This window comes from Hyperolius riggenbachi, chromosome 1, assembly GCF_040937935.1.
Source record: "Hyperolius riggenbachi isolate aHypRig1 chromosome 1, aHypRig1.pri, whole genome shotgun sequence".
Classification (NCBI taxonomy): domain Eukaryota; kingdom Metazoa; phylum Chordata; class Amphibia; order Anura; family Hyperoliidae; genus Hyperolius; species Hyperolius riggenbachi.
This window is the reverse complement of record NC_090646.1, coordinates 93671006-93694283: the sequence shown is the minus strand read 5'-3', so window position 1 is coordinate 93694283 and position 23278 is coordinate 93671006. Positions and strand designations below refer to the sequence as shown.

General features: G+C 46.0%; 1 protein-coding gene across 3 annotated transcripts in view; it reads left to right on the top strand.

The window, feature by feature from the left end:
* LOC137545736 (putative nuclease HARBI1) overlaps positions 1–23278 on the top strand; it is a 46829-nt gene that overhangs the window by 11155 nt on the left and 12396 nt on the right. Inside the window, exon 3 of one of the 3 annotated variants that reach the window (XM_068267306.1) lies at positions 1998–2432. The exons of the other annotated variants lie outside the window; for them this stretch is intronic. Within the exon in view, the coding sequence (XP_068123407.1) occupies positions 1998–2377 (380 nt within the window). The 3' untranslated portion in view covers positions 2378–2432. Of the gene's footprint in view, positions 1–1997; positions 2433–23278 lie in introns of those variants that run through there. 3 annotated transcript variants of the gene reach the window in all.

The window sequence follows — 23278 nt, the reverse complement described above, 5'->3', positions numbered from 1 at the left end:
TCGGATGATTTTTGTACCGACTCCACAACCCTGATCGAAAGGTATTCTTGCATTGCCCCCATGGAAGCCTTTCATCACACCGCGAGCAGTGAGATGGCTATCATTGCTTCTGTGCTGGTATGCACTGATTTTTGTGCCTAGGTGTTAAAGGAGTCTCGTTCACATCATATGCGCTGCCGTGTGCATATTGGCAGCGTGTATGGCATGCGACATGCAAGTATGGTGTGCGACATGCAAAAACGGCAGACGTGCATAGACAACTCTTCAGCCATTCATATCATGTGCGCTGTGCTCTGCTCCCAAGCATAGCAACTGAACATGTCACTGTCCTGCAATGTTGCCCAAAGGACCGTCTCCCAATCCCCGACATGCCTCCTACGTGTGTTTGAGGTACCATAAAGGACCACTGAAGTGAGAGGGATATGGAGGCTACCATATTTATTTCCTTTTAATCAATACCAGTTCAGTGTCCTCCCTAGAAATTTTTTTCCAGCTGGGTGGCATGAAAAAGTGGTAGTAGTCTCTGCTTACCGAATAGGAGCAGAATGAGGAGGTGAGCCGATGACAGCTGGGTGCTTACCAAAATTAGCCGGGTGGAGCACCCGGCTAAAAGAGCCTAATGCTTCGTGCACACTTGCGATAACTATCGTTTGCAAAGAACGATAGTTACCAGACGAACGATATTGGAAAGATTGGTATGCAATGATGGGATGCAGCGATCATCATACACATTTTAACGATAGTTCTCGCAGAAAAGAACGATCAGAAGGAAATGTTGCGTACATATTTATATAAAAAAACCAAAAAACACTGACATGGAGTTACAATAGATACAAATATATGATTGTTAACTTGAAAACAAAGTTTAATTGAAATGAACAATGTAACAATCTTTACGGCCACGCTACAAAGGAAGTACTGAAGCTGGGCAGAATTCAACGCAGGCGCATTGGCCGTTGTAACGATCGTTCTCGGCCGATGTCTGTACACACTATAGTTTTGTAACGATTGTCGGTAGATATGATCCGTCAGGTTGGATATTTCCATCTTCCCGATGTCGTTCTTTTGTCGTTCGTGTTAATGATCGTTGGGTAAAGTTCTTTCCCCGATTGTCGGCGGAACGATCGTTAATGAGCTGTTTCAAACGACCATAGTCGCCAGTGTGTACGCAGCATAAGCCTGGCTGTCCTACTGATCCTCTGCCTCATAAGGTCCGCACACACGCCGGACTGTCGCTGGAACGCCCACCCAGCGGGAGGTGACGACGGACCCATTGTTGCCTCCAGTCCGGCGTGTGTACAGACCTTAATGCTTTTAGCCATAGCCCCTGAACAAGCATGAAGCAGATCAGGTGTTTCTGATATTATTGTCTAAACTGACAAGATTATCTGCATGCTTGTTTCAGTTGTGATTCAAGGTGCGTACACACATGCGACTATAGTCGTTTGTAACGATCGTTCCCCGATCTTTACCAACGACGATCGTTACAAAAAACGAACCACCGACTATTAAGGCGAACGAGCCAAATCGCTACAAAAGAAAGTTCTGTCTAGGCGGATTTTAACCAACGACGATCGTTTGCAAAAGTAGTACATCGTTGGAAACGGTCGTTCGTACTAGGCTTGACATGTGCATTTCACTATTTCTCTGTGAAACTTCTCATTTTTATGCGCAGGCGCAATAGTTGCTTTACGTGATGTAACGTTCGTTCTAACGATCAGATCGTTACACACCTTTTAAAACTATCTTTACTTAGGTCGTTCTTTCATCAATTAAATGTTCGTTCGTCGTTCTCAACGAACGATCGTTGTCACATGTGTGTACGTAGCATCAGGCACTGCACCCAAACAGATCAGCAGGGCTTCCAGGCAACCGGTATTGTTTAAATGGTAATATGGCAGCCTCCATATCCTTCTCACTTCAGTTGTTCTTTAAAACTGGAGTAAGATGGTTAGTGGCTTGTCTAATTGTTTTTATTTATTTTATTTTTTATAAAGGAGACTCTGGTTTTCCTTGCCTTCCCTGGCTGATGACTCCCGTTGTCAGTCCCCACACCACTGCAGAGGAAGTTTATAACAAGGCTCATGCCAAAACAAGATCTGTGGTTGACAGATGTTTCGGAATAATGAAGACCAGATTCAGATGTCTTGATGTACCAGCACGGCCAGCCACAGTGATTGATATTGCTTTCGCATGTGCTGTACTGCACAACATGGCTATACATTATAATAGACAGGATTACATCAACTTGGAAAACCATATCCAAGACAACATTGCTGAAATAAAAGAGGAGGAGCCCTGCCCGCAACAAGAGGAGGGTCCAAGCCAGCAAGGACTGAATGTGCGAAGACAGCTCATATCTGTTTTGTTTCGCTAATGAAACGATTGTTTAGCCAGAGGGCCTTGTAGCCACATAAACACCCTTCCTTATTGCACTGTGTATTGATATAATTGCTTAAAGGGATACTGTAGGGGGGTCGGGGGAAAATGAGTTGAACTTACCCGGAGTTTCTAATGGTCCCCCGCAGACATCCTACGCCCGCGCCGCCACTTACCGATGCTCCGGCCCCGCCTCTGGTTCACTTCTGTAATCTCAGACTTTAAAGTCTGAAAACCACTGCGCCTGCGTTGCTGTGTCCTCGCTCCCGCTGACGTCACCAGGAGCGTATTGCGCAGGTCCAGTATGGTCTGTGACTGCGCAGTACACTCCTGGTGACATCCGCGGGAGCGAGGACACGGCAACGCAGGCGCAGTGGTTTTCAGACTTTAAAGTCTGAAATTCCACAAGTGAACCGGAGGCGGGGCCAAAGCATCGGGGAGTGGCTGCGTGGGCACAGGATGTCTGCGGAGGACCATTAGAAACTCCGGGTAAGTTCAACTCATTTTGCCCCGACCACCCTACAGTATCCCTTTAAATTTCTAGAAACCTGCAGGTAGAGCCTCTTTGTTATAGATGTGTGATGAAACTTGACTATGCAGTTTTTTCTCTATAATTATAGACTTGTATGTAAGGGCTGAAGCACACTTGCCAGGCTTTTGGCCAAAATTTTGCTCAGTGTTTGCATTTTAAAACACGCTCTCTATTACTTATATTGCAGCAAAATCGTGATTTTATTTAAGTGAATAAAAGGGCCCACACACTGGTCGATTTCAACCATCGATCGACTGGAAATTGATTCTGTTGAATCAGCTGATCGATTTGAGGCCAACAGATTTGCATTGGATCTAATGGTCCAATAATGCATTTAGATCGATTTCCAATAGATTTCATTTCAAAGAAATCTATTGGAAATCTGTTCCTAGTGTGTGGCATCAAATAGATTCCTGTCAGATTCAACTTGACAGGCATCTGACAAATTTATCTGATGGTCGAATCTGCTGCAAATCTATAAGGGTATGGCCACCTTAAGGCATACTTGCCAGCGTTTTGAAAAACGCTCTCTTAGGCCTAGTGCACACCGGAGCGTTTCCGCTGCTGTTTGCGATCTGCTTGCGGGTGCGGATCCGCTAGGGTAATGTATTTCAATGGGCTGGTGCACACCAGAGCGGGAGGCGTTTTGCAGAAACGCATACTCCCGGGCTGCTGCAGATTTTGGATTGCGGATGCGTTTCTGCCTCAATGTTAAGTATAGGAAAACCGCAAACCGCTCTGAAAAACGGCACTTCAGAGCGGTTTTGCAGGCGTTTTTGTTACAGTAGCTGTTCAGTAACAGCTTTACTGTAACAATACATGAAATCTACTATACCAAAACCGCTACACAAAACCGCAAAACGCTAGCTGAAACGCTACAGAAAAAGAAGGAAAAGCGTTCCAAAATCTGCTAGCATTTTGCGGATCTGCTAGCGGGTTTTGGTGTGCACTAGGCCTTAAGGTAGCTATACACTTATAGATTTGAATCGAATGGTCGATTGTACAGCAAAATTGCTAGATGTATGGGAACCTTTAGAACCAAAGCAAATCTATGGGCCATCGATCTGCTGCCAGTAGCAGATCAACCTAGATTTTCCATCCAGTCAGATCAAATCGGTCGAAATGGGCCGCAAATCGATCGATCAGGGAATCGATAGAATTGATTTCTGAGCAATTCTATAGAATCAATGGATGGCTGAAATCGTGTGTGGGCCCCTTTAGCCCTAAATGTTGTTTTCCCGATTAAGCTGCCAGATATCAATTCAAATCAGACTAGACCTCTGCAAAGCTCCAGTTCAAGTTAAGACTGTTTCCTGCTGAGCAAAATAGTCACCTAAAAATCTCCATTTGCTGATGTCACATGTACAAAGCATTTTGCTGTGATACATCAATGAAAAAATAAATAAATGCTGATCTACTTACCTAGGGCTTCCTTCCAGCCCATTGAAATCTGTGTTCCTCTTTGCAGCTCCGTTAGCAGCCATTTTTCTGAGGTCCCCTCCGTAGCTTTTGCGAGAGTGAGCCTACGCTGATGTGGCCAGGAGTGCTCTGTGCAGGTACAGTACTACTGCACCTGTGCAGAGCACTCCAGGGCATGTTAGTGCAGCCCTGAGCAGCACGCATGGACAGAAGGGCACTGCAGAGGGGACCGTAGAATAGTGGCTGCCAGCGGAGCTGTGTCAAGGGACAAAGGAACTTCAAGGAGTTGGAGGAAGCTTTTTTTTTTTTATTTTTTTTTCCTGCTCATGTATCCTTTAAGCATTGTTATGCTAGGTACACACCATGCAATTTCTCATCAGATCAATCTCATAATTTCTGACATGTCCATTCTGCTTCCGATTGATAACAGGATCGATTTTCAGATTTCTACTACAAAAAGTAGATTCCTTTATCAATCGGGAGCAGATCGGACATGTTGGAAATTCAGGTTGACCCTCCGTCTAATGGAAAATGCAGGATGAGTACCTAGCTTTTCCATGGGAGGTAGAAGGCAGGGAGTTCACCGCCTGTCAGCTCCTCCCCTGCACTAGCCCAGCACAGGTGTTGGAAAGGGGAATTACAACTGAGCTCAGCCAAACTTGGACAAAAGTCCTCTTCTTTTTTTGTGTGTGTGTTTTCTTTGCTGTTAGGTAAAACCACCGCATGTCAACCGATGACATTCGTGGTGTTACCAAATGCTGCATGAAATTGCAGCTGAAAGGAGCCTGTGGCTAGGAGGCTGAATTGCCCAACAAGTGCACAGTTCAGCCCTACATGGAAAACGGGCCTGACGCCTCGTTTCCAAGTCAGGGGCGCGGGTAATGCAGTTGGACCTGCAGAAATACAGGCTACCACGTGTTGCGATTTCGTGGTGAATCGCAACGCACGAATGGAAATATCAAAAAAGTGCAGTCTGTGCACTTTCTGATGACCCTGCAGATCGCATCGCCATGGGTTTCTAAAAAATGGGCCATAATCCCACAAGTGGAAATGAGGCCTAAAAGAAGAAGAAAAAAATGCTGTGATACTGCATCCTCTTGTTACCAGTTAAAAACCCAGCTGGCTAGCTTGGGCAAGCTTGAATGTGTTTAATGCCAGAGAACGTGACGTGCCTTGGCAGAAAGAGAACTGTGTTGTGGTTTTTGGAGTTTTTTTGTGTGTGTTTAAACCTTGTCCACACTCTAGACCTGTGGTCCTCAAACTAAGGCCCGTGGGCCGAATGTGGCCCCCTGAGGCTTTTTTTACCAGCCCCCCAAATACAAAATGTATTACTTATAGATGTGGTCAGCTACATCTTTAAATATTGGTGGTCTGCATATAGAATAGCAGTGCTGGTGCCACCAGTCTACATGGAAGCCAGAAAGCAGTAATTCGCTGGTTTCCAATCAAATTTCACTTCAGGCGACACTGCTGTCCTATAGGGTATGCTTCACTGTCTGGCCCCTAAAGGCTTCATTTTGTGTACACTTCGGCCCCCTAGCAGTCTGAAGTATGTTGACCCGGCCGTCGACCTAAAATGTTTGGGGACCCCTGCTCTAGACTGTTCTCAGCCAATAATTCTTTGTATGTACAGGAGACCCCTTGGGGTCTCTTTAATGATCTGTCATGCCACCAAATCTAAAAATGACAGTCAGTGTCTGAGTCATTCATTCTCCTCCATACCTCGTCTGCTAAAGCTGCTCCTAATTCTTCATAGACTCGTCATGCCTTGCTTGGCTGTCGTCTTGCAATACAGCATTGGGCCCCGCATCGTTTACGCAGGATTGAGTTTAATCCTGGCGGGCAAACAGTGCGTGTAGGCACATTTACAAATGCAATGTTCCATGGGGCTAATTTAGATTTGGAAAGCTAATGATTGTTCAAGTTGTCAATTTAATAATTCACTTCTGCATTTGACAAGCCCTTTGTGAACATTGCTCTGCCCTGCTAAGGTGGGTACATATTTGCTGAAAATGTTGCCTTCAAGGAATGCATTCTGTTGCTATGAAGGGGGGAGGGGGGAAGACAGCATGGCACACGATGGAGCGGCCTCAAGTGGAAGGGGTAAGGAGGAAAACTCTGCACTCAGCCAAGATACTCCAGATCTCTCTGTAATGTATCAGGGCAGCTGTACACATGCTAGATTCTTGACAGAGACTGTTCCAACCAGCCGCCAACCCTCTAGCATACTATGGGCCTGAGCCCACTGATGCAGTTGTGTCCACTTTTCAGCACCTGTAACATTGAAGTGCAATTGAAAAGCGGACACAGCTGCGTCAGTGGGCTCAGGGCCTCAAAGAGAACCCAAGGCGAACCTTGTTTAGCAAAAAAGACATGCCTACCTAAGAGAGGGGAAACCTCTGGATCCTGAAGAGGCTTCTCATGTTCTCCTCATCAGGAGCCTCTGGAACATCAGGGCTGCGCTCCTCTTCTGGAACGAGCACGTAGCTGCTCTAACACGAGCGACTCTGGCTTACTGTGCAGGCACTGCTGTAGTCAGGCAGGTGCAGTACAGCCGCGGCTGTACCTGAAAAGGAATGTGGCCCTGAACTTACCGCCAAGCCCCTGTCTGTTTCTACAGGGGAACCGCACTCTGCAACGGGTTTAGGAAGCCTCTGTAGGATCCAGAGGCTACTCTCTTCTTAGGTAAGTATGTTCATTTTATTTTTTTTGTTTTTTTACACAAATTTTTCCTCAGGTGTGCTTTAATTCTGGTTCCTGTAAATGAGGAGGGGAATTAAGAGAATGTAAAATTATTTTCTTATCTAGAACCCCGTTCTGGTAGTCTGGGCTAATGTTGGCCAGCAAGTATCACGGCTATATCGTTGTATCTCCTCCTATTCTAGGCGCTTCAATAGGGTCATAGATGTAGAGCTTGTGCTCTGTATCTGTTGGCACTGGACCCTGATTTTTCATGGGCATCGGTGCATCGTCACATTGTCCCGAATTCTCACTGGTAACAGCAGGCCTCTGTGTCTTGCAGAATCAGCATCAAAACTCCCATGTTCCTTCTGGCCACAAGTAATGGGAAGTGTAATTTGCAGAGGCCTGTAGTTTTGTTTTGGTCAGGTTGCACATGGGGGAATCTGCTGCAAGGGCCAGGAAGGCCTGCTTGTTACATGGTTTCTTGTGAGTTAAAATGCTGCCTAATTATGTTGTTTGGGGGGACATTTTGCCCAATTACATTGTGTGTTGTAATTAGCCTGTCATGTAATATCATTGGAATAGGGAAGCTCAATGAGATTCAAATACTTCTTAGTTGATCCAGGATTAGGCCTGGAACCCACTAGCAGTGCTTTTCTAAGCACTTATGATTTGAAAAGCTCTTGCTAATGTAATGCTGCATGTTTGATCCCACTCGAGGGATATGATCGCATTTCATTAGCAAGAGCTTTTCAAATTAAAGGTGCTTAGAAAAGTGTTGCTAGTTGGTTTCAGGACCAATGCAAACTTTCTATGCAAATGTTTTCTGCTTGAAAATCGACCAGTTGAATCCTGCAAAGGTACAAGTCTGTTGCCTTATTTTTAAGCTGCATACATTTGCATACAAAATTTGCACAATCCTGCATTATTTGAACTTTATTGACTGTCCGTACGTTGGAGTTTGCCAATGTTATCATTTGTCATTTGGTGATATCTATGCGTTATAGATATCTGTCTGCTATTAGTTTGCACATTGTTAGAATGTGCCTAAATATCAAACGTGTTTTTCGCAGTACTTTGTAAGTACTCCTTTTTGGTCCTGCACCATCTGTTGTGACCACAGCCCCATTTTGGTGCAGCAAAGTAAATGCCACTCATATTCTCTTCTGAACTCTCAAAATGTTGGGGAAATGACTGCACATATCAGATTTCACATGGGACATGTTTTATTTGTCAAAATACAGCTAGTCTCGAGTCACAAAGTTGCCTTCATGCAAAATATACTGTACTGTTTGACATATTTTTGTTGTTACATGTTATAGTCATGTATAAATTGTTGCAAGTTGATTAAATAAGAGTTTTATAGTTTAAAGTATGGTAAATAATTTTTTTACACATTCCTCTATATACAACACTTGACTGGACTTACAAACTCAGCTGGCAAATTACCTCTTAGGCCTCTTTCACACCAAGACGTTGCGTTTTAGGGGATGTTAAGGTCGCATAACGTACCCCTGGTGGTGTTGGAAGTGGACGCCAGAGTGAGCCGCGTTGTGCGGCTGTTGGTGCGCCTGTAACGATCCGCTTAGCTGCCTGCGCAGGCAGCCAGCCTTTTGATCATTATTCAGGTCTGCATGCTGCAGGACTCTGGAAAGAAGACCTTCTGTCAGTTTTGCAGCTTGTGCTTGCTGAGGAATTTGCATACGTTGTCATGCAAATTGCCTGGCCACATTCATTGGAGGCGTGTACTATAAGTACTATGTGTGTCCCACAATGCTTCGCTGCTCATAGAGGTTTGTTCCTGCTGGACTCACCTGGAGTGTCAGCCACTGCTATCTTAGTATAGTTAATTCTTGGGGAGTGCTCCTTGCATTCCTAGTTAGTGCAGTCAGTTTGTGTATAATTTGTACTGCCTATTCTGTCCTGTCTTGTCTGTCGCGATTGCGCTGTCACCAGCGGCGGTTGATAGCGTATCGCTCTGTCTTGTTTGGATCGCACTAGCCTCTAGCGGTAGCGGCTGTGGATCCTTCTGATCTAGTTCCTGGAGTGTAAGCTGGAGCAGCGGTTGCTACCAGCTACCTCATCTGATCTGTCTTGTTTAGATCGCACTAGCCGCTAGCGTTAGCGGCTGTGGATCTTTCTGATCTGTGTTCCTGCTTGGATCACACTTGCTCTGGCGGAAGAGCGGTGGATCCTTTCTGCCTAGTTCCTGTTTCTCGTTTGTCTGTCTTGTCTGATACGGGCGCTTGCTGTAGGCTCGATGAGGTAACCGTTAAGTAAGCGTTCACGTTCTTTGTTTCGTGTTTGTTTGTTGATGGTTAGTTAGACGTGCTTGTCTCTATTGTGCTTATCACGTGGAGACCGCGCATAACCGCGTGCACTGTTGCGAATGAGTGCGGTGTTCGCGGTTAGCTAGCGTTTATTATTTTCTGTATCTTCTCATTGTATGATTTGCTGTGCCTTTGCTATCCTCGTATTCTGTTCTGATCTGCCTTGTGTCACTTCTGGCAATCGCCGTTCTTGGCGGTTGCGTTTCTGTTTCGCACCTGCTGTTGTGTGTGCGCGGTCGCGGGGTGGCGACTAGATTGGCGCACACACATACAACCTGTCCCTTTGCTCGTTCTCATTCGCAATCGCTTCTCTTGCGATTGCGTTCTGCGCTTCATACAATTCCTGTCTGGCATTTGTGGAGGTACAGAGGATTGGTTCCTCTGCACTCCCCAGCGCCATCTGCCGACAGGAATTTCCCTCTACTGGTGCTTACACCAAAAGCTGGGTTCTAGTATCTTGACACGCTTGTGGAGGACCTCCGCAGTGTCAGCGCACATCTTTGTGCGCTGAACACGGAGATATCCCACAATCGTTACAGCGCCTTTTTTGTCTGATACTCTGCGGGGACCATGTGATCGGAACACTCCGCATCACGTGGTCCCGCCAGCCGATCAGTGGCCGCTCCAGAAAGTAAACACTGCAGTAGTGATGGGAAGTCCGGCTCTTTTCAATGAATCGATTAATTGAAAAGAGCTGGACTTCCTATCTCTACTGTTCAGAATCGATTCAGAGGCAGAGCTGCAGGACTGAACCTAGTAATGGGAAATCCGGCTTTTTTCAATGAATCGATTCGATGAATCGAGCCTAACTTCCCATCACTACACTGCAGTGCAGTGAATATTTATTAGCCATGTGGCTAACAATAGCGGGCTCTCCCCAACCTCCTCTCCTGCTTAAAATAAAAAACAAAAACACACAATACTGAGCACTGAGCTAAAGCCACATAGAACGCACAGCATGCTGCAATTTCATAGAACGTGCAGCGTGAGGCCTCTTGCACACTGCAAGCGATTCCGATTCAGATTCTGCTTTTTAATCTGCTTTTACATCCGATTCAGATTCCGATTTGCAGTGTGCAGGGAGCACACTGCAAATCGGAATCTGAATCGGATGTAAAAACAGATTAAAAAGCGGAATTTGAATCGGAATCGCTTGCAGTGTGCAAGAGGCATTATAGTGTAACGCAACATGGGCACTGTGAACATCCCATTGATTTTTCATTACTGTGAGTTGGGCTGCATTACAGGCTGCTCTAACCTGCGCCTGTAACGTCCCACTGTGAAAGCAGCCTTAGAGCAGAACTTGTTTATGACGGTGTAGTGTACCCAGGGGTTTCTAGCAGGTGTTGGGCATGATTCACAAAGCATTTTCACCTTATCTATGTTATATTTTTAAGCTCCAAAAGAGCAAAAATATAATTAAGGTAAGAAAAGTAATATTGAAATGAAGTTAATCAGGGACAACTTACTTTGAGGACTGGAACCCACTAGAGCGATTTTTTTTTTGAGCGTTCGGGGAGCGCTTTGAATCACTAGCGATTTCCCTAAACGCTCTGCCAATGTAAATAAATGTAACAAATTCCACAGTAGTGATTGGGATTATCAAAATCACACTTGCAGGACATGCAGCATTTTGAAAGCGTTTGTGCTTCAATGTAATGTACTGAAGTGCTGGCAAATCGCTCATGAATCGCTCATGAATCACTACACATAGCGATTTGAGTGCGATTGCAAACTGTAAATAAAATTATGATACATTGAAAGGACCAATCAGAATTAAAATCGCAAATCGCTACACAATCGCTGGCAAAAAACTTCCACTTTTTAAAATCGATCCCAAAAGCGCCGGAAAACGCTCATGAAATCGCTTACAAATCGCTTATTAAAAATGCTAGCGATTGTACTAGCGATTTGCGATTTGTAGTGGGTTCCAGGCCTGAGTGATTATTTTGCTTGTACGTGTGCTAAAGGGTTATTTTTATCAAATATTATAGGTGATAAATAAGTCATTTATGAATAGAGCCCAATGGGTTATCTGCAATTCACTTTTTCTCCTAGGAGATGATTTTTCATCCTCTGTTTAAAGAGACCCCCTGTAGCTTCGGGAAATCCAGCGCTGGCTCCCCCGAAACATCCCTTGACAAGCAGAGATTTATTTACTTCTCTGCAATCCTGCGCAGGCACACTAGTGGCTCTTCGCTCGGGCTAGGTGAATAGAGCCGAGCGCGATCGTATCTGCTCTATTGTGCAGGCGCAAAGGAGTCACGCCTGCGCAGGAGAGCAAATCGATCGGGCTCAGCTATTTCCGCCTTAACCCGAATGATCGCGCAGGATAGCGGTAGGTAAATATTTACCTCACTGTGATTCATGGGGTCCCGGCAAAGCAACGGAGGAAGCCTCGTTATGATCCAGAGGCCTCTTTAAACTAATAAAACTTTTTTAGCACTATGTAACTGAAAAAAAAAATACTAAAAAGTAGGTGAAAAATTACTATCACCATTATTCTCAGTATTTTCTTGATTGAGAAATCAGAAAAAGATGGAGCGCGCCATAGTGCATTAGTCATAAAAGATAGTTTATTGCAAATTAAAAGTTATACTCACAAACTTAATTGTGTCACTCGCATGTCAGCGGGCAGCCAACCACTTATCTCAGCAGGGGCGGATGACGCGCTGTGGCCAGCAGCGCGTAGTTCCTGGTGACTTGGGCTCCGTCTCGCTGGGAGGTAGGCGTGGCTGTGTTCAATAGGCGTGTGACGTCATTACGCGTTTCGGCGCACGGCGCCTTCATCAGATGACGTCGCACATGCGAGTGACACACTTAAGTTTGTGAGTATAACTTTTAATTTGCAATAAACTATCTTTTATGACTAATGCACTATGGCGCGCTCCATCTTTTTCTGATTTCTCCGTCAAGCTACCCGACTACGGAGCGTCGCATTGCATGAACTCGTACAAAGATTACAACTCTGGTTGACTATCCGGGACTAGGAGCGCAAGACATCGTTTTTTGTTTGTGATTTTCTTGATTGAGGGTGACTTAAAATGCATTTTATTGATAATGTGTGAAAATATCTCCTATGAGAAAACTTGGGAGAAAAATTGAATTGCCTATGGGCCATTGTGCTGAAGTTTTGCGAGTTCAGCTCCCAACAGTCTCAAGAAGGATGTACTTGGTCTAAAAGAAAAACAAATTAAGGACCTTTTGCTTGGGGACTGGAACCCACTAGCAGTGCTTTTCTAAGTGCTTGAGATTTAAAATGTTCTTGCAAATGTAATGCTATGATTGTGATCTCATTTGAGGGATGTGATTTTACTAAAAATCGCCTATCGCATTACATTAGTAAGAGCTTTTCAAATTGCTGCGTAATATGTTGGCGCTTTATAAATACAAAAAATAAATAAGTGCTTAAAAAAGTCCCTTTAAAGGAATACTGTAGGGGGGGGGGGGGGGGTCGGGGCAAAATGAGTTGAACTTACCCGGGGCTTCTAATGGTCCCCCGCAGACATCCTGTGCCCGCGCAGCCACTCACCGATGCTCTGGCCCCGCCTCCGGTTCACTTCTGGAATTTCAGACTTTAAAGTCTGAAAACCACTGTGCCTGCGTCACCGTGTCCTCGCTCTCGCTGATGTCACCAGGAGCGTACTGCGCAGGCCCAGACCATACTGGGCCTGCGCAGTACTTTCCTGGTGACATCCGCGGGAGCGAGGACACGACAACGCAGGCGCAGTGGTTTTCTGACTTTAAAGTCTGAAATTCCAGAAGTGAACCGGAGGCGGGGCCGGAGCATTGGGGAGTGGCAGCGCGGGGACAGGTTGTCTGCTGGGGACCATTAGAAGCCCCGGGTAAGTTCAACTCATTTTCCCCCGACACCCTACAGTATTCTATTTAGACAAATGGGTCCAATATTCTAATTCAAAATATACCTTCCTAAGTCTGAGACTTTCAAAGCGACAATTGATTGACCAAGAGAACAGGAGGAGACTGGTTATAAATATAAAAATACAAATGCAAATTGTATTAATCACCAAAATACAAAAATATATAGTAATTAAAAATATGACCAGAACACACAGGCAGATAGGCTGTCTCGGGATCAAATTTGAGACCTAGAGTAAACAAGATATTAGTGGGGATCCCCTGTAAAGGATATATGTGTCCAGGTCTCAATCTGTAAGGAATACACAATTCATTGTAGGAGACTCCTTTCAGGGACATATGAGCAGAAAAACCATCGGAGAAGAAATGAAGTATATCATAAAGCTGTTAGACCAAGTATCCAAGGCCCAAAAGAAAAGATTGTCCTCCTTGTAGTTCCTGAGATGAATAGTATGCATATATTCCAGATCCAAACAAAATCACCACAAAGTGATTTCAGTATCAATAGCAATGGTTGTAGATATAATGAAAAGGGAAGGACAAGAGAATTCAGTCCGCCAGAGTGAGAGCCTTATACTGCCGCTGTCACAATATAAATCACGTATAGACACCACAAACTAAGAGGTAGAATCAGTTTAACTGACAGTCAGCCCCTGTCGGGGTTCTGACATGGACCAGAGTGAAAAAAAATCAATGTTACAGCATAAGACAACACAGTTCATGTGGTGGATATTCCGGGCTGGCTGGCAGATATGAAGATAGTACAATGCACATTCCACATATTCCAGATACAGCATACAGTTCACCAGAATTGGTCCCCAAGCGGTATCAGTGAATGTTAGTTATAGAGGCACATAATGGATTCTTGGACAGGTGCACAGACATAGAAGCTTGTTATGATGTTGTACTGAGGTTGATATGATTCATATAGTCCGCCAGGGTAATCCCTTATGCAACATCAACCTAGCATGATATAACTTGAGATTCCAACAAGCAAAGGCATGGAGTGTGCATCAGTACAAAATTGTCTCAATGATCATAAAGTGCACATTGATTTACTCCAAAAGTGGTACAGTTCATAGTCACTATAGCTGTGTAATAATCATAGAGGTATACTCATCCGAATAGGTAGTCACAGCAATGTAGAGGAGTTGTCCAGCCAGAGCCCGAGTACTGCCACCCACATGTGTGTCTGGTCAAAAGAGCCTTATGGAGCCAACCGGTTTCACTGGTAAGGTTACCAGCATCATCAGGGCAGACTCTAGTGTTTGCTGCCTGTGGGGAAGAAGCTGGCCTAAATATGGCGCTGAGGGGCCGGAGGACGCCAGCACGCCCCCCACACACACGCCCGCCCACTAAGCCACCACATGATCTGGGCGGCGAGTGTGCGGCGGAAGTGGAAGGTGCGACGCGTCAAGTTCTCCGCGTGTACGCGTCGCATGGAGCTCCCTCCGCGGCCGCTGGTGGTATTGCGGTCGAGTTGGGAGGGATGACGCATCCATGCGTACGCGGGTTCGCGACACCTGGAACTCCACCCGTAGCCGCTAGAAGTCATGCGGTCAAACGGAGAAGAGCTGCAGGGGCGCACAATGTCACGGTCAGTTACCTGTCCAGGACCGGCGGCTGGCACAAACGGATGCTGGCAGGTCTCCTGGTGTAGTTCGCCGGCGTGGAGATCTGGCGTTCTGCGCACCGCGGGCCGCGTTGCGCGGCGTAACCGTTGGTGGCGAAAGCTGCTGGCGTAGCGCTGTGCGCGCGCGCGCGTAGGAGGCTTGCCTTATGCATATTCTCTGCCTGATTGTGTTAGCGTGTGCGCGCGCGTGCGTGTGTGCGTGCGCATGCGCACGGCGTGACGCGCTGCGCATTGGCGCCAAACGGCCTATTTAAGTCTGGAGAGTGCCACTCTCCAGTGCTGTAGTATTGCAGCTAGTTTGTGAGTGTGTACTCCCGTGACCTGACCTAGAGTCTGCCTGTTTGTCTCCTGAATGCCGATCCTTGCTTGTCTGACTGCCCACTCTGTTGCCGACCTCCTGCTTGTACGACTGCCCGCTCTGTTAACGACTTCTGCCCGTCTGAGAACCCGTCCTGTTGCCGACCTCCTGCTTGAACGAGAATCTGATCTGTTGCTGAACTCTGCCTGTCCAAGAATCTTCTCAGCTCTCCAGTCACCAGCTGCCATCCATTTAACTGGGTTCCTGAGTCATTGCAGTACCCGACTCAGCCTGCGGGGGCGCTGCTTAACCAACCTGAACTCTGCTACGGTTCTGCAAGCGCTCCTGCCCCTTGGTTACTGTTGGCTCCTGTTCCAACCTCAGGGACCTCAGTTGGCAAGTCGCAGGAGTTGCTGTCCTCAGCATACCGGTCTCCATCCACAAAGGTACGTGACAAAATACTACAGCCACAACATGGAGACCGCTGAGGCAGCAAGCGTTCTGGGAACATTATGCAAACAGATATCTACATTAACTGAAGCAATTAAGGAACTTCAAGCTGGCCACATGCAACTGGAAGGACGAATCAATGCCTTAGCTGAAGCCAATATTACTGCCCCTGTAGCACCTGCCCCTGCTGCTGCACCGCCACCTCCAGCTCCTGTTCCAGCTGCTTCTGCTCCTGCCACTATTCCTGAACCTAGGGTTCCTGTTCCAGATCGGTTCTCAGGAGACCGTACCAAATTCCGGGCCTTTCAGCATTCCTGCCAGTTATATTTCGCTCTGCAACCCCGAACCTTTTCACTTGAGGAAACCAAAGTTGGATTCATCATTTCATTATTGCAAGGGGAACCACAGTCTTGGGCTCATCGTCTAATGGAACAAAAACACCAAAACCTAGCCTCTACTGAAACCTTCTTTACCGCTATGGCAGTCTTATATGACGACCCTCAGCGTGGGGATACAGCTGAAGCGTCACTCCGCAGTCTTCGCCAAGGCAGAAGGCCGGTAGAGGAATATACATCTGAATTCCGCCGGTGGGCATCAGATACTGATTGGAATGAATCAGCCCTTAAACACCAATATCGTCTAGGGCTATCAGAGTCCCTCAAAGATGAGCTTGCCCGCATAGGAATACCGGCCACCTTTGATGCTCTAGTTCTTTCGGCAATCCAAATCGATCGGAGATTCCGCGAACGACAGTTGGAACGATCACTAACCAGTTCTTCTCGCCCCTTCCTGGTACCTGTTACTCCTTCGCCTCCTCCAGCACCTGCTGCGGTTAACGATCAGCCAGAACCCATGCAGTTGGGTGTTATCCGCCCAGCCCTGAATACTGAAGAGAGGACAAGAAGACGACAAGAAAGACTCTGCTTCTACTGCGGAGCGAACGGTCACTTCATCGGATCATGTCCTGTCCGTCCTTCCGGTAAGAAAATTCATGTAGACTCTGCATCATCCTCACTTCCTGTTCTGAATACTCACCATCTAACTGTTCCTATTTCTCTTCAGCTTCCAGGAAGACTACTTAAAACAACAGCTATTGTTGATTCAGGAGCCTGCAGTTGCTTCATGGACATCAATTTCTCCACAACGCACAGTGTTCCTACCCAGTCTCGTAAAGAACCACTGTACATTCATCTGGCGGATGGCTCTTCCATTAATTCCGGGCCTGTTACCCTGGAGTCTGTTCCTGTTTTGACCACTATTCTCGACAATCACCAAGAACTCTTAAAATTTGATTTAGTATCATCCCCACTTTATCCGATAATTCTGGGACTACCATGGTTACGGGCCCATAACCCTGCTATAGACTGGTCTCTGGGTACCGTATCTTTTTCATCCATCTATTGTGACAGTGTATGTTTCCAAGATAAACCAGTTACGTCCGGGCCCCTATTATGTACCTCAGAGTTACGGAATATGATTCCTCCCCATTACCATCAATTTCTCGATGTGTTCGATAAAAAGAAAGCAGATCAACTACCCCCTCACAGGCCCTATGATTGCCCAATTGACTTGTTACCTGGAGCAGCAGTTCCCTTTGGGAGAATGTTTTCTCTCTCGGAACCTGAACAAAAAGCCCTCAAACTGTACATAGAAGAAAACCTTAAGAAAGGATTTATTCGTCCATCCACCTCTCCAGCTGGAGCTGGTATTTTCTTTGTCCAGAAAAAAGACAAATCCTTACGGCCTTGCATCGATTATAGGGAGTTAAACAAAGTAACTGTCAAAAACCGTTACCCTCTACCTCTAGTACCGGAACTCTTTCAAAAGCTTCGAGAAGCCAGAATCTTCACCAAATTAGATTTGAGGGGCGCCTATAACTTGGTAAGGATCAGAAGGGGGGACGAGTGGAAGACGGCCTTCAGATCACGTTTCGGGCACTTTGAGTACCTTGTGATGCCATTTGGGTTATGCAATGCCCCAGCGACATTTCAGTTTTTTATTAATGATGTTCTGAAGGACTTCTTGGATAATTTTATCATCGTGTATCTAGATGATATTCTGGTGTTTTCTGCATCCATAGAAGAACATCGCCAACAAGTTTCACTGGTACTAACCCGGCTAAGACTCCACCAGCTTTATGTTAAAGCAGAGAAATGTGAATTTGAACAAAAATCGATACAATTCTTGGGATTCATAATCTCTGAAGAAGGATTTGTTATGGACCCTCAAAAGATCCAAGCAATATTGGAATGGCCACCTCCCACAAACAAGAAAGCGATACAAAGATTTATTGGATTTGCGAACTTCTATCGCAGATTTATAAGAAACTTTTCTGCCATCATCCTACCAATTACCCAACTTACCCGTCAACAAACTCGTTTTTGTTGGAATCAACATGCTCAAAATGCTTTTGAGAAGCTAAAACAGCACTTTACAACTGCTCCTATTCTCAGACACCCGGATCCAAACTTATCCTTTATCCTTGAAGTGGACGCATCTGAATCAGCAGTAGGGGCGGTATTGTCTCAAAGACAGGGACTTAAGGCATTGCTTCACCCAGTAGCCTTCTTTTCAAGAAAACTATCAGAAGCGGAAAAGAATTATGATGTGGGTGATAGAGAATTGTTAGCTATTAAAGAGGCCTTAGAGGAATGGAGATATCTACTTGAAGGGGCAGTCCATCCTATCCTGATATACACTGATCACAGAAACCTGGAGTATCTTAAAACAGCAAAAAGATTAAATCCCAGGCAAGCGAGGTGGGCACTTTTTTTCTCAAGGTTCATATTCCACATTACGTATAGACCAGGATCAAAGAACGTCAAGCCAGATGCATTGTCCCGGATGTTTCCTGATGAGAATTCCCAAAATCTGCCTGACACCATCCTGTCCGATCAAAATTTTTTACTGTTACAATCAGAATTAGTGGATAAGATTCGCAGTGTTGCTCCTCCTTCAACTATGGAATCCTCACTTAGTCTTAAAGATGGTCTATGGATGCATGAAGATAAAGTATTTGTTCCTGAAGAATCTCGCCTTACAGTATTCAAAATGTGTCACGATCATAAGTTGGCAGGTCATTTCGGGGTTGCTAAAACACAGGAATTAGTGCAACGATACTTTTGGTGGCCAAATCTAAAAAAGGAGTGTAAAACCTATGTGAACTCTTGCTCAGTTTGCAATCGATCAAAAGGTTCTAATCTCAGGCCATGGGGTCTTCTGAATCCACTACCAGTTCCTCCTAGACCTTGGCATTCCATATCCATGGATTTTATTGTGGAATTACCTGTCTCGGAAGGATTTAATACAATTTTTGTGGTAGTCGATCGGCTGTCAAAAATGTCACACTTTACGGCCATGCGAGGAACACCTTCGGCTCAAGGGACAGCTAAGGTCTTCATTAAGGAAATTGTCCGTCTACATGGCTTACCAACCGACATCGTTTCTGATAGAGGTCCACAATTTACGTCCCGTTTCTGGAAGGCTCTTTGTAAATCCCTGGATATCCAACTTCAATTCTCATCTGCTTACCATCCACAATCAAACGGTCAAACAGAACGGACCAATCAAACCCTTGAACAATATCTGAGATGTTTTTCTGCTTTCTCACAAGATGACTGGTTTAATCTACTTCCATTGGCTGAATTTGCTTACAATAACACCATTCATTCATCAACACAACAGTCACCATTTTTTGCAAACTATGGGTTTCATCCCACTATATTACCAGACCTGGTCTCTGAAACCTCCGTTCCTGCAGCTAATGAACTTATTAATGCGCTGTCCGAAAACAATAAGGTATTACAACAAGTCATGGTGCAAGCTCAGGAAGTTTTTAAGAAGAAAGCGGACTGTCATAGAAGGGGTGACTTGGACTTCAAAGTAGGGGACCCTGTCTGGTTGTCCACAGTGAACCTTAAACTCTCCTGCCCTTCCCGCAAGTTAGGACCAAAATATATTGGACCATTTCCTGTGAAAAGAAGAATTGGCAATGTCGCCTACGAGTTAAATCTTCCTGATAGTATGAGAATCCACCCTGTATTCCATGTTTCATTATTAAAACCTACAGTTGCTAATCCCTTTCCTGGGCGAAGTATTGAACCACCTCCTCCAGTTCTTATTGATGGAGAAGAAGAATTCGAGGTAGAGGCAATTCTAGATTCAAGAAGAAGGGGCAATCGGATACAGTATCTGGTCAAATGGAAGGGCTATGACCCAGAAGAGAATACCTGGGAACCGGTCTCTAATTTGCATGCTCCACGTTTGATCACAAACTTTCATAAAAGGTATCCTACCAAACCAGCTCCAGTGGGCATCCAGAGGCTGCCCCTTAGGGGGGGGGCATTGTCACGGTCAGTTACCTGTCCAGGACCGGCGGCTGGCACAAACGGATGCTGGCAGGTCTCCTGGTGTAGTTCGCCGGCGTGGAGATCTGGCGTTCTGCGCACCGCGGGCCGCGTTGCGCGGCGTAACCGTTGGTGGCGAAAGCTGCTGGCGTAGCGCTGTGCGCGCGCGCGTAGGAGGCTTGCCTTATGCATATTCTCTGCCTGATTGTGTTAGCGTGTGCGCGCGCGTGCGTGTGTGCGTGCGCATGCGCATGGCGTGACGCGCTGCGCATTGGCGCCAAACGGCCTATTTAAGTCTGGAGAGTGCCACTCTCCAGTGCTGTAGTATTGCAGCTAGTTTGTGAGTGTGTACTCCCGTGACCTGACCTAGAGTCTGCCTGTTTGTCTCCTGAATGCCGATCCTTGCTTGTCTGACTGCCCACTCTGTTGCCGACCTCCTGCTTGTACGACTGCCCGCTCTGTTAACGACTTCTGCCCGTCTGAGAACCCGTCCTGTTGCCGACCTCCTGCTTGAACGAGAATCTGATCTGTTGCTGAACTCTGCCTGTCCAAGAATCTTCTCAGCTCTCCAGTCACCAGCTGCCATCCATTTAACTGGGTTCCTGAGTCATTGCAGTACCCGACTCAGCCTGCGGGGGCGCTGCTTAACCAACCTGAACTCTGCTACGGTTCTGCAAGCGCTCCTGCCCCTTGGTTACTGTTGGCTCCTGTTCCAACCTCAGGGACCTCAGTTGGCAAGTCGCAGGAGTTGCTGTCCTCAGCATACCGGTCTCCATCCACAAAGGTACGTGACACACAAGAGCACAGCAACAGCTGCTGTGCTCCCACGCCGATGTCATGGAGACATAGGGCCTTTGGTATCTCGCAAAAGGCGAGGCCAAAGGCCGCCCAAAAGCCATCACCCCCCAGGGATGAAACCGATCAATAGCCAAACTTGCCCAAAGGGGGGGCATGGATGAAATTGTGGGAAGGGGGAAGAGGGGACAGAAGGGGAGGTGAAAAGGGGGGAACCCCAAGGCATCTCCGAGGGCCAGCAGGCAACGTGCCCAATATATGGTCCAAAGAGTGCCCCCCAGGGTCAACCCCAAAACCCCGTCCCACCAAGGCCCCCCAACTGCTCCACCCAAAGTCCAAGGCCACTAAACAGTGCACATCCGAGGGGGGGGGGGGGCATAGCAACTAACCCCCACAAAGGCAGCAATATTGTAAAGAGTTAATACATTCGTAATAATACAAAAAAAAACAGTAAATAGCAAAAAACATTAATTATAACATATCTTATTCAATCAAATCCCTACTATCAAAGGTAAACATCACCGGATAAATATAACACAGCAAGATATAATAACATACAATGAGTAGTCCTTGTTCCACCAATGGGAAACAAACGGGGAGATTTTTAAAGCGCAGTGGGGCAGCAGAGTACCAGGCCATACCACCAACCAAAATGAAGTCAATATTAATGATCATATCCCAATCATAAGGATCAAATGGGAAGGGAGTATACAGAGATAATAGGGGGCTGGGAAGGACCAAATTTTTGGTAAAAAAACAAAAACCAAAAAACAACACTCCCATTGAATATAAAAATTGCGGTAAAGATGGATGCAATCGCGATCTTTCGAAAAATGGCAATCGTGGTGATTTTGCTTTTTGCCGTGCTTTTTATGCAAGTTAAGGTGAGGGTTTTTAAAAAAAAAAAAAAAAAAAAAAACCTGCAGTGCTGAGGGAAATAAAGAAGTGCTCTGCAGTGTCTCAGGCCTAACTCCTGGGAAAGGGTTCCGCTAGCATTTCCTCCACCATGTGTCTCTGTGTGTACATGAAGAAAGGTATTATTAGGGGGCCGGCCCCACTCTAATCGGCACACAAGAAAGACAGCAGCCAGGGAAGCACAGGAGGGCCCTGTACAATTTGTTCCTTCCAGCACAGATCTGGTTGTTAGAGCCTAAAAGTGCCCATACATTTACTAGCTTTCCCGCCGATAGTCAGCAGATTCGATCACTGTGATCGAATCTGCTGTGAAATCAATTACGCAAACACGGACCGATCGACCGATTTCCACTTGAAATTGCTTGATTCCATCGATCTGTCCAGATGGAAAATTTTGATCAGGAGGGCGTATTTAGCGGCGTTCGATTCGGCAATGACTGACGCAACAATAATCTCACCTGTTCTGCCGGCACGAGTCCCCGGGTCTGTGCTGTCCCTTTCTCCGGCTGGCCTTCTTCATCTTCCTGTCCCGTCCTGTGACCAGCGGAAGCTCAAACAGTAGAGGCCGCTCAACTGTTTGAACTTCCCCTTCTCACAGGACTGGACGTGAAGTGAAGATGAAGAAGGCCAGCCGGAGAACGTGTCAGCTGCTGCTGGTGGGGGAGCACACATGGGGTGCAGAGGCAGGCGGCAGCTACACAGATTGTCAATTCATTTCATGCTGAAATCTATTCAGAATCTGTGTGCAGTGTATGGGCAGCCATTTAGATCCCTCTCTGATCAGATTCAATCAGAGAGGGATCTGTCTGTTCATCGATCTGGTGGCAATCATATGGCTGCCTTAACTGTTTATAGAAAAGGAGAGATTGAAATCGGAAGCAACTTTTTATCTTTGACCCAATTTCAATCTGATTACACATTTACACATTTCAACAACATCTGCAAGTTGGAGAAATTGCAGTTCATTGACCATTATGCGGGGAATACACCATGCGTTTTTCCAGCAGATAATCTCTGACACATCTGGTCTTACGTTTGATCGTTTTACCGCTCGATTTCTGATAGAAGTGAATGGAAAAAGATGAGAGAATCGAGTGGAGCATCGAGCGGCATTGTGAATTCCCAGCATTAGGGCCAGTGTCCACTTAGAAACGTGATTATGCTGTGATTTCATCATGATCCGATTGGTGCGATTGCGGTGCATTTGTGACAAGAGGGAAAAAAAGTGGGTGGGAAAATACTTTAAATTGCAGTAAAATTACATAGGCCTCAATTCACAGAGCTTTATCAAACACTTTATCAAACGTTTGATAATTTACCTCATGGGTAAAATCTAATTTTGAATTCTCTAAGGTGTTATAGATTTATTGAACGTTTTATCAATAAAACATTTGATAATACATTTGATAAAGCTTAGTGAATTGAGGCCATAGTGGTGCATTGGGCATGTAAGGGACCTGGGGGCAGGTGCTCCTGTGGCCTGGCAGCAGGCGGAGTGGCCTGAATGCACACTGCTTCCACCCGCCTGGAAGAAAGTTGTTTGAAATCTCTAGTAGTAATGGTCATGCTCTAGGACAGTAATGGCTAACCTTGGCACTCCAGCTGTGGAACTACAAGTCC